Source organism: Podarcis vaucheri (assembly GCF_965113315.1).
Source record: "Podarcis vaucheri genome assembly, chromosome: 4".
Taxonomy (NCBI): domain Eukaryota; kingdom Metazoa; phylum Chordata; class Lepidosauria; order Squamata; family Lacertidae; genus Podarcis; species Podarcis vaucheri.
In genome coordinates this window covers 4,734,479-4,750,222 of record NC_138762.1, presented here as the reverse complement: position 1 = coordinate 4,750,222, position 15,744 = coordinate 4,734,479, and the positions used below count along the sequence as shown (strand labels likewise).

Below are 15,744 nucleotides of genomic sequence, written 5' to 3'. Positions count from 1 at the left end.
AGTTGGTAACGTGTCCAAACGCTGCTGAAGCGCTGTAGCTGCATTGCTTAGCTGATGAACGGTGTGGGTCAAGACCTGGTTTTCCTGAGCCAATGCCACCCGCAACTTGGGACTCCAGCAGCTGATCTTCATCCAGAAGCTGAAAGGCAAAAGTCAGTCTGTCAGTTCCTCACAAAGGGAGGGCTTCTCCACATCCCAGAGTGCAGAGTGGGGGGGGGGGGCAAGGAGGGCAGGTCTGAGTCCCTGCTATGGTTCTCCCCAATACTCACCTCTGGGGGAGAGATGTGCAACCGCAGCACATCTGCAAAGAGAAGGACATGGGGACAGGTGAGTCCGTCCCTGAGCACCTGGAAAGGCTATTCCAAGAGTTTTCTCCTGGATTCCAAGTCCTACTGCAGGGGAGGGACACCCAGACTAATCCTGGCCTCCTTCAACCAGAATGTGGCTCACCAGGCCAGGGGTAAGCAAACTAAGGCCTGGGGACGGGATGTGGCCCAGTCGTCTTCTCAATCTGGCCTGCAGATGATTCGGGAATCAGTTTTTACATGAGTAGAATGTGTCCTTTTATTTAAAATGCCTCTCTTGGTTATTTGTGGGGTATAGGAATTTGTTCACCCCCCCCCAAATATAGTCTGGCCCCCCACATGGTCTGAGGGACGGTGGACTGACTCACGGCTGAAAAAGGTTGCTGACCCCAGGCTAACAAGATGGTCAATATCTGGTTCCACTCCACCCTTTTAAAATTTAAATAACAAAATGGATCCCAACTTTCAGAGCATGTAAACCACATGAGTGGAAAGACCCCTGTGCCCCTTACAGAAATAGGATTAAATTCCTTCTCCCACCTTTAAAGTAAACTTCTAAGTAACAAAACCAAATTGACCCAAGTCTGCCTTCCTCCACCAATCTGAACTTCACTCTTCAAGCCAAAAGACAACACTTCCCCGTCCCCAGGTGAAACCCCCTGGCCTGTCATAGGTAGGGCTGCCACCATGCTAGTGGCGTTTACACCAGCTCGGCATGGGGACTGACTGAGCAGGCAGCGAGATGCTTTCAGCCTCAGACACTTGCCGGTGAAATGGCCGTGCAGGCCAGATTCATGATCCTGGAGGGCAGGATTCATCCCGCAGGACATAGTTTGAGGACCCCTGGCCTACACTGACTGGCAGCAGCTCCCCAGAGTTTCAGGCAGGGATTTTGTCCAGCCCTTGCAGGAGATGTCAGGGGTTGACCCTGGGACATTCTGCATGCCAAGCAGATGCTCCAGGGCTCCCCATATTTCCCTGCACTTTCAACGTTATGCTATTAGCAACCGTGGAGATTCCACCTGCCTCTTTTGAAAGGAGAACACTCACCTGTTTAATAATAATAATTTATACCCCACCCATCTGGCTGGGTTTCCCAGCCATTCTGTGCGGCTTCCAACAAAATATTAAAATACAATTGTCCATCAAATATTAAAAGCTTCCCTAAACATAATAACAACAACCATCCATTTTCAGTCCTTTGAATTAGCAATTGAGCATTTCTGGAAAGGGAAATGACATACTTTTGTTTGGCAGGGGAAAGGTCTCCCTTGGGAGGTGGTGGACTCTCCTTCCTTGGAGGTTTCTCAGCAGAGATCGGAGGGCCATCTGCCATGGATGCTTTAGCTGAGCATTCCTGCCTTGCTGGGGGTTGGACTAGATGACCCTGGGATCCCCTCCTATCTCTCCACTCCGGAATTCCTAGAGGAGCTTCCTTGCCTCCTGCAAAGCCCTTTTCCCTGCAAGCTCTTCCTCTGGTTTCACCCCCAAAAGGATATCTGGGCATTGGCAGCTGCCCTCCTAAATGCATAAAAAAATAATACGAATCTGACGTTCTGCCAAGCGAGAGAGGGCTGAGCTGGAGGGACTCGGCTTGGCAAGGGTTAAAAGGAACTGAGCTGCCTTCCTAGAGAGGCCAGGAAGCGGGGGGGGCCAGGTCCTCCAGAGCCAAGGCCCCTCCCTCCCCAGTCCTTCCCTTGCTTTGGGGTCTCTCCTGCAAGGGCCGAATCGCAGCCCCCTCCTGGGATCTGGTGAGTCTCCTCTCTCTCCCCCCAGAGGGTGCGGTGGGGAGACGGGGGGGCAGGGCTGCAGCAGGGGAGGATGCCTGGGGGGGCCCCTCATCTGCTCATGTGGGGGGGGGACCCCAGGTCAGGGAGGAGAGGGTCCTGCCAGGGAGGGGCCAGGTCTGCCACGCTCTCCTTCCTGCAGATCAGAGGATCCCAAACTCATTTGGCCTTCCGCCCCCGCCCCTCTTCAGAAAAAATCTCCCTTCTTTAAAACAAAGGAGTCCCTGGGACTTTAACTCTGTGTGACGTCGCTCAGCCTCATTGCACAACAGAGGAAACACCTGCAAATGGTTTTCCAAACTGGACGAGGAGGTGGACTAGCCCCCCCCCCCAAAAAAAAACCCCACAGGGAGGGAGGAAGTTAAGGTGGGAGAGAAAGGGATGGGATAAAGAGAGGGATCCCAGCCCAGAGTCTGCCTGCTGCATTGGGGACCAGTTTCCCAGTCAGACAGCTCCCCACGGAGGCCACTGCAGCCATCCCCTCGCACCCAGAGCAGGGCATCCCAGGACCACATCCTCTCTGCCCTAAAGGGATTGTTGCTGGAAAACCCTCTGGAAATGGGCGCTGCTACTCCCTGGGCCTCCAGGGACCTTGGCATCAATGGCTGTGTGTGCGTTAATAGAAATAGTAATAATAATATAAGAATAAAAAATTACCCTCCTAAATTTCAAGGGAGCTGTCTTTCGCCCTGCCCACTTGGCCCTCAGGGGGTTGGCCAGATACATACCTGGCCCTCAGAGCAAAGAAAAAGGGACCCCACCCCAGAAGTCTATTCTGATAGTGGCAGAGAGCCCAAGTGCAAGAAAAGGAGACAGAAGCAGCGCAGTGGGTGTAGGTGTGGGGGGCAACTCCTGAGGACCCCCACTAGAACCAAGCATCCATTATTCACAAGATAGAAACGACTCCTTTGTCAGTAGGTTCCGACGTCATCAATTGACTGGAAGGATGGAGAAACCAGGTTGATTAATCTCTCAGAAATCCCTTCAGTTGCCTCCACATTTTGCATTGCTAGAAGGCTAGAGACTTGTTTCTTCTCTTTCAAAAAGATAGCTCATGGTCTGGGATGTGGTGCAGTCATGCTTGCTCAGGGAACCATTTCCCCTCCTGTCCTACAAATTCTGTAACAGAACAATGTATTTGCTTTGTAGGATTTGCTAGAGCTTCTCATTTAGACGGGCAGAACCTGGCAGAAGACCAAAGGGTTCCTTCTGATCTCTTAGAGGCTTCCTGAGAGCACAGATGGATGAGCAAGACTCAGCTGGCCCTGAAGCAGGAAGAGACCATGCCAGCCAAACTGGGAGCAGTGGGGGATTCTGGGAAAACCCAGTGCAGAAGATCCTGGGTGAGGAGGACACCCTCCGCTCAGAGGTGCAGAGCCAGCAGTTGAGGCAGTTCTGCTGCCAGGAGGCCAAAGGACCCCGAGAGGTTTGCAGCCGACTCTACCACCTTGACCATCAGTGGCTGAAGCCAGAAAGGCACACGAAAGCTGAGATGCTGGACCTGGTGATCTTGGAGCAGTTCCTGGCTGTCCTTCCCCCGGAGATGGAGAGCTGGGTGAGGGACTGTGGAGTGGAGACCAGTTCCCAGGCGGTGGCCCTGGCCGAAGGTTTCCTCCTGAGTCAGGCAGAGGAGAGAAAGCAGGTGAGAGAGACTTTCCTCTGGATACTCCCAAGGGGCTCCAAACAGGACAGAGAACATCCCATAATGGTCTGCTGATGGCCCATCCTTTTTCTGGGAAAAGCATCCATGGAATGAGATCTCTCACCCTTCAAGTCTTTGTCATTCTCTTTCTAGTATTTCTCCCCACTCTTTTGAATCCTTGTTTCTTTCTCAGGGAAAGGATCTCTTTGCAGAAATGGACCTGGATTCCTGTGATGCAGAGAGGCCTCCGTTGGACACCAGAGACAGGCCACTGGGTAAGGAGGAAGGTGGTTTTTCTCTGTTTGGTCTCATTCTGTTGGTTTTCCAACTCATCTGAGGGTTCTTTTCATCTTGTTTTGGGGGGAGACAGTTGGGACCAAGGGTCCAGAGGAGGGGAGATGTATTTCTGCACAAACAAACATATGAAATGGGCACAAACATCCAAATACTCTCAGTAGGTAAGTCTTTCTCAAAGGCCCATCTGTAGTTAGAGATGCCCTGTTTCACCTGTGAGAGAAGCAGGCACTCCTGGCATCCTGCTTACCTTTTTTCTCTTGCAGGTGGCAGAAGGATGCCGGCAAGACCTCCTGATCTGCCTTTTCATGGGGGCAGAAGGGAAGCAGCGGCTGTGGAACCAGATCAGGTCAGGGGAAGCTGCCTTGTGGGGACAGAGGCCGAGGGATGGAGCAATGTCATGGACTGGTTAGGAACAGAGGAGTGGTGGGAGGAAACAGCCGGGGGACCAGGAGGGGAAGATAGCTCAGAGCCGAAGGAGTGGAGGTGGAGGAAGGATGAGCGGTTAGAGGGAGAAGAGGGAGAAGTCTGGGAAGAGGAGGTGTCAGAAGCTGAAGGGGAAACAGGGCTTAGTGAGCTGGGAGACTCTGTGGCAGAATGCAGTGCAGAATCAGAGGCAGAAGAGGAAGGAGGCGAGTGGGAGAGGAAAGTCGAGAGGCTGAGGTGAGTCAGGATAAGGAGTCACCGGTGGCTCCCTCTCCTTTTGCTAGAAGCCACCCTCCCTGCTTGTCTCTCAGACCCAGGAGACCCCCTGCAATGCAGGAATCTCTGCTAGATCATCCAAGACCAAAAGAGGCTTATTTTATTTCTAGATTGATAACTGAATGCAAAAATTTGTTTCTAAACACTAAACAGTGGACAAATGAGAACAAATAGTGGCCTGAAAACACAAGGTGGAGTACCACCTATTTGCACAAAGACGAATACCCATAATTAAAATGCAGAATAAAATAAGCATCCATAAATAAAATGTGCAGCAAAGCAATCCTATTTAAACAACACCGCAATTTACAGGAAGGAAACAACAGAGCATTGTGGAGCAGATCATATTTCTGCTGTCTCAGAGGAGGACTTTTCCCTTTTTCTTTTAGGATCAAGTGTGCTTTGAAGATGTCGCTGTTCGTTTCACGGACGAGGAGTGGGCATTGCTGGATCCTGACCAGAGAGCTCTGCATAAGGACGTCATGGAGGAGAATCGTGGGATCGTGGCCTCTCTTGGTAAGGCTCCCTGTGGGATCGTCATATCAGCCTGGGAATACAAAAAATACCTCTATGTGACCAATCTCATATATTTTCACAGAGCTCAACAGCGCCCCCTGCAACACCTGGGAACCTAACACCCCCACAATAAACAGTAAATTACAGTTTTTTCTTTGAACAATCTTCTTCAAATTATTCCTTTTTCTACCACGATTGGGCTGGTCTGAACTGCCCAGGCCATATTCAATGTCAGCTTCAGAAAGATAAGTAGCTTCAGGTTTTCTGTTTTTGCTCCTGTCAGTCTTGGATTGACCCAAAGAGACGACTGACATTGGAGATGGAGGGGATGCCATGACTGGGCCAAACAAAATTCATCCCAGAGAAGAACTAGACTTATTGAATCTCAGGAAAAGTAGCAGTGGTGATGATGATGCTGCTGCTGCTGATGATACAGTGGTACCTCGGTTTACAAATTTTCTGGAAGAGGACTGTTCTTAAATGGAGGTACCACTGTAGTAATAATAATATTTTTTTATTTCTACCCTGCCCATCTGGCTGGGTTCCTCCAGCCATTCTGGGCGGCTTCCAACATATATATAAACATGAAACATAAATAATTATAATCTGATCCCATATAAAAAGAACATTAACTTTATTTTATCTTTTTTACCAATCAATTTTTATTGTTTTCTTTACACAGTCATTTTACAATACATTAAATCACATATATACTTTTAGCTCTGCCGAGCTTGCGACTTCCCTCCTTCCCTTCAGCAGGTATCCCTTATTTTCTCCAGTCGCGTATTTTAATTTTTAACCTTGTATCTCTCTTATACATTGTAGGAGTTATTTCAATCCTGCCAGGGTTTTTAATTTTTTTACAATTATCCTTTAAGTACACAGTACATTTACTCCAACTTTCCTGAAATATCTGATCGTCCTGATCCCAAATCCTGCCAGTCAGTTTGGCTAATTCCGTGTAGTTCATCATTTTCGTCTGCTACTCCACAATGGTGGGAACTTATTGTAATTTCCAGTTTTGGGCCAGTATATTCCTTGCTGCCGCTGTGGCGTACATAAATAGCCTTTCGTCTGTTTTCTTAACCTCCTTCCCCTTCAAACCCAACAAAAAAGCCTCTAGTTTTTTAGGAAACGTATATTTAAGTACTTTCTTAAGTTCATTATAGATCAACTCCCAAAAATTCTTGACTTTATCACAAGTCCACCACATATGATAGAAGTCTCCATCCACCTTTTTACATTTCCAGCATTTCCTATCCCTCATCCTATACATTTTCGCCAGTTTTACTGGTGTCAAATGCCCCCTATATATCATCTTCATTAAATTTTCTTTTAAAGCCGTACACGCCGTGAATTTCATACTTTTGTTCCATAATTTTACCCATGCATCCAGTTCAATAGTATGCCTAAAATCTATATCCCATTTTATCATTGCTTCTTTCACCTCTTCAACTTTTGAAACCATTCTAATAACAAATCATATATCTTAGATAGTATTCTATCTCTGCCTTCCTCTAATTCTAACTGAAATCTTGATTTTTTTATCCTTAAACCCGGCTTTCCTTTTATCCTCACTCAATATATCATTCACCTGATGGTATTGCAACCAACCTGTAAACATGCCCTCTCTTTACTCTTACCTTTTACCTTATCAACTTTTACCTTATCATACCACAGGTACGAGTGCCACCCGTACCTGTTGTCATGACCTTCTAAATCCAATAGGTCCGTATTTTCCAGTGTTATCCATTCCTTTAACAATACGAGACAGGATAATAGAGATTCATACCTGGTAAGGCAAATCCACCTCTTTCTTTTTCATCTATCAACATTTTCATTTTGATCCTCAGCTTCTTTCCCTGCCAGACAAATCTTGACACTATTTTTTGCCATTCTCTACATTGTCCTGTCCCTTTAATAAATGTAATTGTTTGGAATAAGACTAACATTCTAGCTAAAACGTTCATCTTAATCACTGATATTCTGCCCAAAAAGGATAATTTCAAACTGTTCCAAATTTCTAAATCCTTCTTAATCTCTCTCCATGTGGTTTCATAATTATCTTTATACAATTTTTCCCCTGTTGTCAACCAAATTCCAAGGTACCGTATTTTTTGCCCTATAGGACGCACTTTTTACCCTCCAAAAATGAAGGGGAAATCTGTGTGCGTCCTATGGGGCGAATGCAGGCGTTCGCTGAAGCTTGGAGAGCGAGAGGGGTCGGTGCAGAGCTCCCCGTGCTTTGGGAAGATATCCGCAGCCTAGGGAGTCCTGCGGGAGTTCCTGCACGGCTCCCCAGGCTGCGGATAGCAGCCTGCTGCCCAGAGCGCGGGGCGCGTTGAAGCAGAGTGCCCCGCGCTTCGGGCAGATATCCTTTTTTCCTCTAAAAACTACAGTAGGTGCGTTTTTAAAAGCTCAGGCTTCCCCCGCGGCTGGGGGGGGGATAAAAATTTTTTTCTTTATTCCCCCCCCCCAAAAAAAATTAGGTGCATCCTATGGGCCGGTGCGTCCTATAGGGCGAAAAATATGGTATTTCACTTTCTTAACCACCATAATTCCTGTCCTGTGTTGCAATTCCTCTGTCTCTTCTTTATTCATATTTTTTACCAGCATTTTGGTCTTATTTCTATTGAGTTTGAATCCCGTAACTTTTCCAAATTCCTCCATTCTCTCTAGGGCTTTTTGTACACTGTTCTTTGGGTCTTCTAATGTTAAAAGTAAATCATCAGCAAACGTTTTTACTTTAAACTCTTTCAATCCCACCTTAATACCTCTGATGTCTGACACTTCTCTCAAATTCTTGTTTAATACCTCCAAAAGTGTAATAAACAACAGGAGCGACAAAGTACACCCGGCCTGGTACCTTTAGAGATTTCAAAGTTGTCAGACAAATTATTATTTATAATAAGTTTGGCTTTTTGTTCTGAATATATAGCCTCAATACCTTTCAAAAACATTTCTATTCCCATTGTTTTTAGGTTTTCTTTCATAAACCGCCATGAAACATTATCAAATGCTTTCTCTGCATCAATGAACACCAAGGCCGCTTGTTTATCATTTCTAGACTCCCAAGTACTCAATTATCGCCACTATGTTCCTAACATTGTCCTTCAGTTGTTGCCCTGGTAGGAAACCAGCTTGATCTTTATGTATTACTTCCTTTAAAAGTTTTTTTAATCTGTCGGCCAGCACATCCGCAAATAATTTATAGTCATTGTTCAATAAGGAAATAGGTCTATAATTTTTAACACTCAAACCATCTGTATCTTTCTTTTGGATTAAAGTGATGTACGCCTCTTTCCAGGTATTTGGAATTTTCCCTTCCTTCAAAATGTTATTCATAACCTCACACAGCACAGGTAATAATGGTCCACCTAGTGTCTTATAATATTTTGCCGGAATGCCGTCAGGGCCTGGATCTTTCCCTATCTTCATTCTCTTTATCACCTTCTCAATTTCTTGTTCTGTAATTATGTGGTTTAATTGTTCCTTTTCTCCTGGGGGGATCTGCTGTAATTGATGACTTTTCTATTTTCTATTTTCTTATCATCTTCTTTCTCTGTCTTATACAAATCTTTATAAAATTTCAGAAAGGTCTTTCTAATGTATTTTTTTCTACCAAAGCTTGGATTTGGACCTGGAAAGAATGTGAACTGTTTTGTTGTGGGATTTCTAAGTCTCCAAATATCTGTTAGCCCCATAGTGTTTGCCATATCAAAATATGTTTTTGGTAGTTTACCTTCATTTGTGTCTCGCCTTGTCGTTGATCTATCCAAATCTGGAATAACCACACCGTTGAAATCCCCCATTACTATCACTCTCTGATCCAAAAATTCTGATAATGTTTCATTGAGCTTCAAATAAAAGTCGGCTTTTTTGTCATTAGGTGCGTAGATTCCCATAATGATTACCTTTCCCCCCTGGAACGTAATTTGCAGTATCAGCACTTTCCCCTCCTCATCTTTATAAAATAATTTTGGGTCATATTTCTCCTTTATATACAATACAACCCCTCTTTTCTTGTTTGTGTCTGAGGCAATAAAGTATCTCCCCAATCTTTTATTACTTAAAACTCTCTTATGTTTCCTTGCGACATGTGTTTCCTGTAAACAGGTTATATCTAAATTCCGTTTAATCAAGACATGTTCGATTTTGTTCCTTTTATTTTCATTTTCAAGTCCATTCACATTCCCTGAAAGTATTGTCAGAGCCTTTTTCTGGTTTGTTCAAGTCTACTATCAAGTCCAAATCAAACTTGGAGGTCCTTGTTATTATTATCCTCTTCTCCCTCTTCTTCTTTCTCCTCTTCTTACTCTTCCTCTTCTTCCCCTCTTCTTTTCTCCTCTTCAGACTGGTCCCGTCCTGGTCTTACCTTCTCCACTTTTCCCAACTCTATATCATATCTTCTGGAGAATTTTTCCAGATCCTGAAGGCTACTTAGTTTGAACCTCTTGTCTTTGTAATAGAAGGAAATCCTTCTGGAAATTCCCATCTATGCTGGATTCCATTTTGCTTTAACTGGCCAACTGGTTGGTGGCAGCGGATTAGTGGAGTATGGGTCAATAGTCCGTGAGGTGACTGGGGGCTCCGTACGAACGCCACAGTTGGCTCCATAGATTTCTGATTGGGTTAATGTTTGGGCTATTCCCAAGCCATTCCAGCAGTGGAATAGGATTATCTTGAAAGCAGCTTTTGCACACAGCAACGACATGGAGCTGAATCCTGTTGAAAGAGGAAAGAAAGAAAGATTTGTATAAATATATATAGAAATGCTTCAGTATCTGGGAAAAGATCACTTGTGGAACGCTTCAGTTTGGGCTCAAGTATTTCATTTATATATTTGGGGGCATTTACATTCCTATTAATGATTCAAATTCTGCCCACACTTTTGCTGCCATACAACCCCAGATCATCACACTACAGTGGAAGCTTAACTTACAACCATAATCCATTCCGGAGGTCCGATCATAACTAGAAACGTACATAAGTAGAGGCACCCTTTTCAAGAGAAAGTAATGGAAAAGTGAGTTGATCCATTCTAGACGATGAATAACAGCCCCAAAACAGCAATTTAACATGGATTTTACTCTCTAACAAGACCATAGATCCATAAAATGAAGGCAATAATTAATGTACTGTACAATAAAATAAATAAGACAGTATTGTTGATGAAAAAAATAAACTTTTTTTCCCCTTACGTGCACTGTGGATGGGTGGGCTTCTCTGGCTATAAGCTGGTGGTAGAGCAACGGTCAGTAAAGAGCTGATTCACTTTGGCCAGGGTCATGCTTTTTTCTTGCCAGGCCAGGTTCTTCTCTAGACTTCCTCAGGTTGGTTCCTCGGCAGGGTTTGGGGCTGCAGTGCGCCCTGCTATGCCTCTTGCAGGCAGCACCTCTTCCACAGATTCGAGGGTGGGATGGGGCCCTCTCCCCGGCAGCAGAGGCCTCAGCGCTGCTCTGCAGCTGGCGGGGAGTGTTCCAGTAAACTGAAGGCCTCTCCCCGGCGGCAAAGGTTCCATCACTGCCCTGCAGCCGGCCGGGTGAGCTCTGGGCTGCTGGCAAGACCTCTGTCTCTAGAGGAAAGTTCATAAGTCGAAGCGCCTACTGAAGGTCATAACTGGAATGGTACAAAAATAGAGCCGTATGTAAGTCAAGGTTCCACTGTTTCCGGGTGTTTCACGGTTGGTGTAATGCAAGAAGGATGTTCTCTGATTCTTCTCCTTGCATGTTTCATGCCATCACTACCAAGCAAGGAGATTTGGGTCTCATCGCTCCAAATAACACTGTCCCATTGTTCCACTGTCCAGTTCACATGGGTTTAATCTTTCAACTTTGCTTGAGAGATAACAATGGCTTTTTCCTTTTAATTCTAACATTTAGACCAGCCCTTGCACTTAACTTCACATTACATTGTGCCATGTCATCTTGTATACACCCAGATGATTTTCTTCTGTCATATAGGGACAGTCTCTCCATTCTTCGATCGTCACTTGCCTTTGTGCACCTTTTTCTGCCTTAACCAGTCAGATTTTGTAGTGACTGAGTCTCCTTATACCCCTTCAAAAATATAGAAAGGCCAGCTTTGGTTTTGTTTTCCCCAATCTTTCATTTAATTTCTTCATAACTGTAGCCTTGTTCACTTAATATTAGAATCTTACATCGCTTTCTGGGTGACCAGTCAACTCTTTGTGCCATTTCTATAATTTTATTATGTTTTACAACCTCACTAAATGAAAGAACACAAAAAACCAACTAACTTGATAGCAATCACATAACACACTGAAAATGTCAACCTAAGCAAGTGGTGCCTCCTTTTTCTGGTTATTTGGCTATAATGTTTGATAAAATACAGGTAATTGAAGAAACTTTGTTGGATTGCTTTCTTGATTAAATTATCTTTCCATTGATATATAATTTTATGATATTACTCCAAAAGAAGTGGTGTTTTGAGCCATCAAACATCTGAAATACACTTTTTTCTAAAAGGCTTCCACAATTTTGACCACTACTGTATATCAAATAAAGCAACATTCAACAACTCATCAGAATCTCATAATAAACAAACAACACAGGTAATGAACACACACCCAATTGCCTTCAGTTCTTCTCCATTTGTTCCTGAGGCTCTAATCCCTTTTTGTTTCCATTGCAGATTGTGATGAATTAGAAATCGAGAACAAAGGTGACCACGACAAAATCCCCAGGGAGGAGAAGCCACATAAAAATTTGGAGTATGGAAAAAACTGCAGTCAGAGCTCCCATTCCACTTCCCATGAACAAAATTTCATTGGAAAGAAACTCTATCAGTGCATGGAATGTGGAAAGAGCTTCCGTCAGAGTTCCAATCTCACTTCTGATCAAATAATTCATACATGGGAGAAGCCCTATCAGTGTGTGGAATGTGGAAAGAGATTCAGGAGGAGCTCCGATCTCACTACCCATCAAAGAATTCATACAGGGGAGAAACCCTATCAGTGTGTGGAATGTGGAAAGAGCTTCAGTCAGAGCTCCCATCTTATTTCCCATCAAAGAATTCATACAGGGGAGAAACCCTATAAGTGTGTGGATTGTGGAAAAAGCTTCACTGATAGTTCCAAACTCACCTCCCATCAAAGAGTTCATACAGGGGAGAAACCCTATCAGTGTGTAGAATGTGGAAAGAGCTTCAGTCACAGCCACAGTCTCACTTTCCATCAAACAATTCATACAGGGGAGAAACCCTATCAGTGTGTAGAATGTGGAAAGAGCTTTAGGAAGAGCTCTGATCTCACTTCCCATCAAAGAATTCATACAGGGGAGAAACCCTATCAGTGTGCAGAATGTGGAAAGAGCTTCAGTCAGAGTGCCCATCTCACTTCCCATCAAAGAATTCACAAAGGGGAGAAACCCTATCAGTGCATGGAATGTGGAAAGAGCTTTACAGATAGCTCCTCCCTCACTTCCCATCACAGAATTCATACAGGGGAGAAACCCTATCAGTGTGTGGAATGTGGAAAGAGCTACACTCATAACTCCTCTCTCACTTCACATCAAAGAATTCATACAGGAGAGAAACCCTATCAGTGTGGGGAATGTGGAAAGAGCTTCAGGATGAGCTCTGATCTCACTAAGCATCAGAGAATTCATACAGGGGAGAAACCCTATCAGTGTGTGGAATGTGGAAAGAGCTTCAATCAGAGCTCCTCTCTCACTTTCCATCAAAGAATTCATACAGGGGAGAAACCATATCAGTGTGTGGAATGTGGAAAGAGCTTCACTGATAGCTCCTCTCTCACTTCCCATCAAAGAATTCATACAGGGGAGAAACCCTATCAGTGTGGGGAATGTGGAAAAAGCTTCAGAAAAAGCTCCGATCTCACTAAGCATCAGAGAATTCATAATGGTGAGAAACCCTATAAGTGCGTGATATGTGGAAAGAGCTTCACTGATAGTTCCAAACTCACTTCCCATCAAAAAGTTCATACAGGGGAGAAACCCTATCAGTGTGTGGAATGTGGAAAGAGCTTCATTTACAGCCACAGTCTCGCTTTCCATCAAAGAATTCATACAGGGGAGAAACCCTATCAGTGCGTGCAATGTGGAAAGAGGTTCACTGATAGCTCCTCTCTCACTTCCCATCAAAGAATTCATACAGGGGAGAAACCCTATCAGTGTGGGGAATGTGGAAAGAGCTTCAGTCAGAGCTCCTCTCTTACTTTCCATCAAAGAATTCATACAGGGGAGAAACCCTATCAGTGCGTGGAATGTGGAAAGAGCTTCACTGATAGCTCCTCTCTCACTTCCCATCAAAGAATTCATACAGGGGAGAAACCCTATCAGTGTGGGGAATGTGGAAAGAGCTTCAGAAAAAGCTCCGATCTCACTAAGCATCAGAGAATTCATACAGGGGAGAAACCCTATCAGTGTGTGGAATGTGGAAAGAGCTTCAGTCAGAGCTCCTCTCTCTTTTTCCATCAAAGAATTCATACAGGGGAGAAACCCTATCAGTGTGTGGAATGTGGAAAGAGCTTCATTAAGAGTTCCTCTCTCACTTCCCATCAAAGAATTCATACAGGAGAGAGGGAAAGGGACGTGGCATACATACAGAGATTAGCTGAAGAATCAAGAAGGGAAATGGAAATTAAAAGACTATGAGGAAATAAAAGATTATTTGCAGAGTTGGTTACACTACAATCAATTGCATGGAATGTACGCGGAAGATAATAAGAAAGCATTTAGTTATATATTTTCTAGATTTCAAAAGGGAGTTATAGAAGAAGTGAAGCAGCTGAAGAAAGTGTATAATATTTTGCTAGAACAGGAAACAAAAGATGAGGAAAAAATCGGTCATGATCAAATGGGCACCAGATATATGACATAACATACAATTTGAGGACTGGGAAAAATTGTCGAAAGTAGATTTGAAATTTACAGACTGTTCTCTTTTGAAAGAAAACTATATGAAAATGATGTATGGTTCATATATTACACCAGTACTGATAGCAAAAATGTATAAAACTGGGTCAAATATATGTTGGAAATATAAAGAAAAAGAAGGGACATATAATCACATGTGGTGGGAATGTAGAGAAGTTTTAAAATTGTGGGAAATGATATATAATGAATTGAAAAAAATGTTCAAATTGACATATGTAAAAAACCCCAGAAGTATTCTTGTTAGGGATTGGAGGACAAGACCTGCCAAGGAAAAGAAAGAATTTATTTATGTATGCTAAAACAGTGGCAAGAGTCTTGTTCGCAGAAGGATGGAAGAATGAGGAAATCCCAATGAAAGAACAGTGGCAAGAAAAATTGATGACCTATGCGGAATTGCCCAAATTGACATATAAACTGTTTGAAAAGGACAACTGTGACTTCAAGGAAGAATGAGGACTTTTTACAAACTATCTAAAACGACATCAAAATAAACTGGAGTCCTTGGCAGGTTTTGAATAAACATCCATAAATTTATTAGTTGAACACATGATAGATAAGGCAAGGGTATGTACAATTTTATAACATGCAGAAAACAATATATGCAAAGAAATCAGGGAGGGGAGCTGAGGGAAGTCCATGGTGCGTGGGAGAGGGAGGGTTGGGGGGAAGGGGGAAAATAATGTAATTGATTATGAGGGTGGATAAATTGTTATGCTGAAATTGTTTAATAAAAAATATTTTTTTAAAAAAAAATTGTACAGGGGAAAACCCTATCAGTGCTTTGAATGTGGAAAGAGCTTCAGTCACAGCCACAGTATCACTTTCCATCAAAGAATTCATAGAATCATAGAGTTGGAAGAGACCACAAGGGCCATCGAGTCCAACCCCCTGCCAAGCAGGAAACACCATCAGAGCACTCCTGACATATGGTTGTCTAGCCTCTGCTTAAAGACCTCCAAATAAGGAGACGCCACCACACTCCTTGGCAGCAAATTCCACTGTCGAACAGCTCTTACTGTCAGGAGGTTCTTCCTAATGTTTAGGTGGAATCTTCTTTCTTGTAGTTTGGATCCATTGCTCCGTGTCCGCTTCTCTGGAGCAGCAGAAAACAACCTTTCTCCCTCCTCTATGTGACATCCTTTTATATATTTGAACATGGCTATCATATCACCCCTTAACCTCCTCTTCTCCAGGCTAAACATGCCCAGCTCTTCATACAGGGGAGAATATCAGCGTGTGGAATGTGGAAAGAGCTTCAATCAGAGCAGCAGACTAACTTCCCATCAAAGAATCCATACAAAGGTCAGCAAAACCATTATACAGCTTTAGGATCCGGGCAAAGGGTTAAACCATAGAGCCTAGGACTTGCCTATCAGAAGGTCGGCGGTTCAAATACCTGTGATGGGGTGAGCTCCCGTAACTCAGTCTCTGCTTCTGCCAACCTAGCAGTTCGAAAGTACACCAAAGTGCAAGTAGATAAATAGGTACCGCTCCGGCAGGAAGGTAAACGGCGTTTCCGTGTGCTGCTGGCCACATGACCCGGAAGCTGTACATCTCATAAAGTGGGATGAGCGTTGCAA

The 15,744-nt window shown here is 44.0% G+C and overlaps 1 protein-coding gene across 1 annotated transcript; it reads left to right on the top strand.

The window, feature by feature from the left end:
* The first annotated feature begins 1,968 nt into the window (after window positions 1-1,968).
* On the top strand, window positions 1,969-14,788 carry LOC309530319 (uncharacterized protein). The gene is made up of 6 exons (XM_082219137.1): window positions 1,969-2,056; window positions 3,242-3,734; window positions 3,928-4,009; window positions 4,295-4,377; window positions 5,120-5,246; window positions 11,901-14,788. The coding sequence occupies exons 2-6, from the start codon at window positions 3,333-3,335 to the stop codon at window positions 13,880-13,882; spliced, it is 2,676 nt and encodes an 891-aa protein (XP_082075263.1). The 5' UTR covers window positions 1,969-2,056; window positions 3,242-3,332; the 3' UTR covers window positions 13,883-14,788.
* The last annotated feature ends 956 nt before the right edge of the window (window positions 14,789-15,744 follow it).

What these genes read in the sequence shown, in the direction of transcription:
- LOC309530319 (XM_082219137.1), top strand. Translation starts at nt 3,333, where the DNA reads ATGGATGAGCAAGACTCAGCTGGCCCTGAAGCAGGAAGAGACCATGCC. An exon ending in CACCAGAGACAGGCCACTGG is followed by an intron (nt 4,010 to 4,294) that starts GTAAGGAGGAAG and finishes TTTCTCTTGCAG; the next exon opens with GTGGCAGAAGGATGCCGGCA. An exon ending in TGGGATCGTGGCCTCTCTTG is followed by an intron (nt 5,247 to 11,900) that starts GTAAGGCTCCCT and finishes TTTCCATTGCAG; the next exon opens with ATTGTGATGAATTAGAAATC.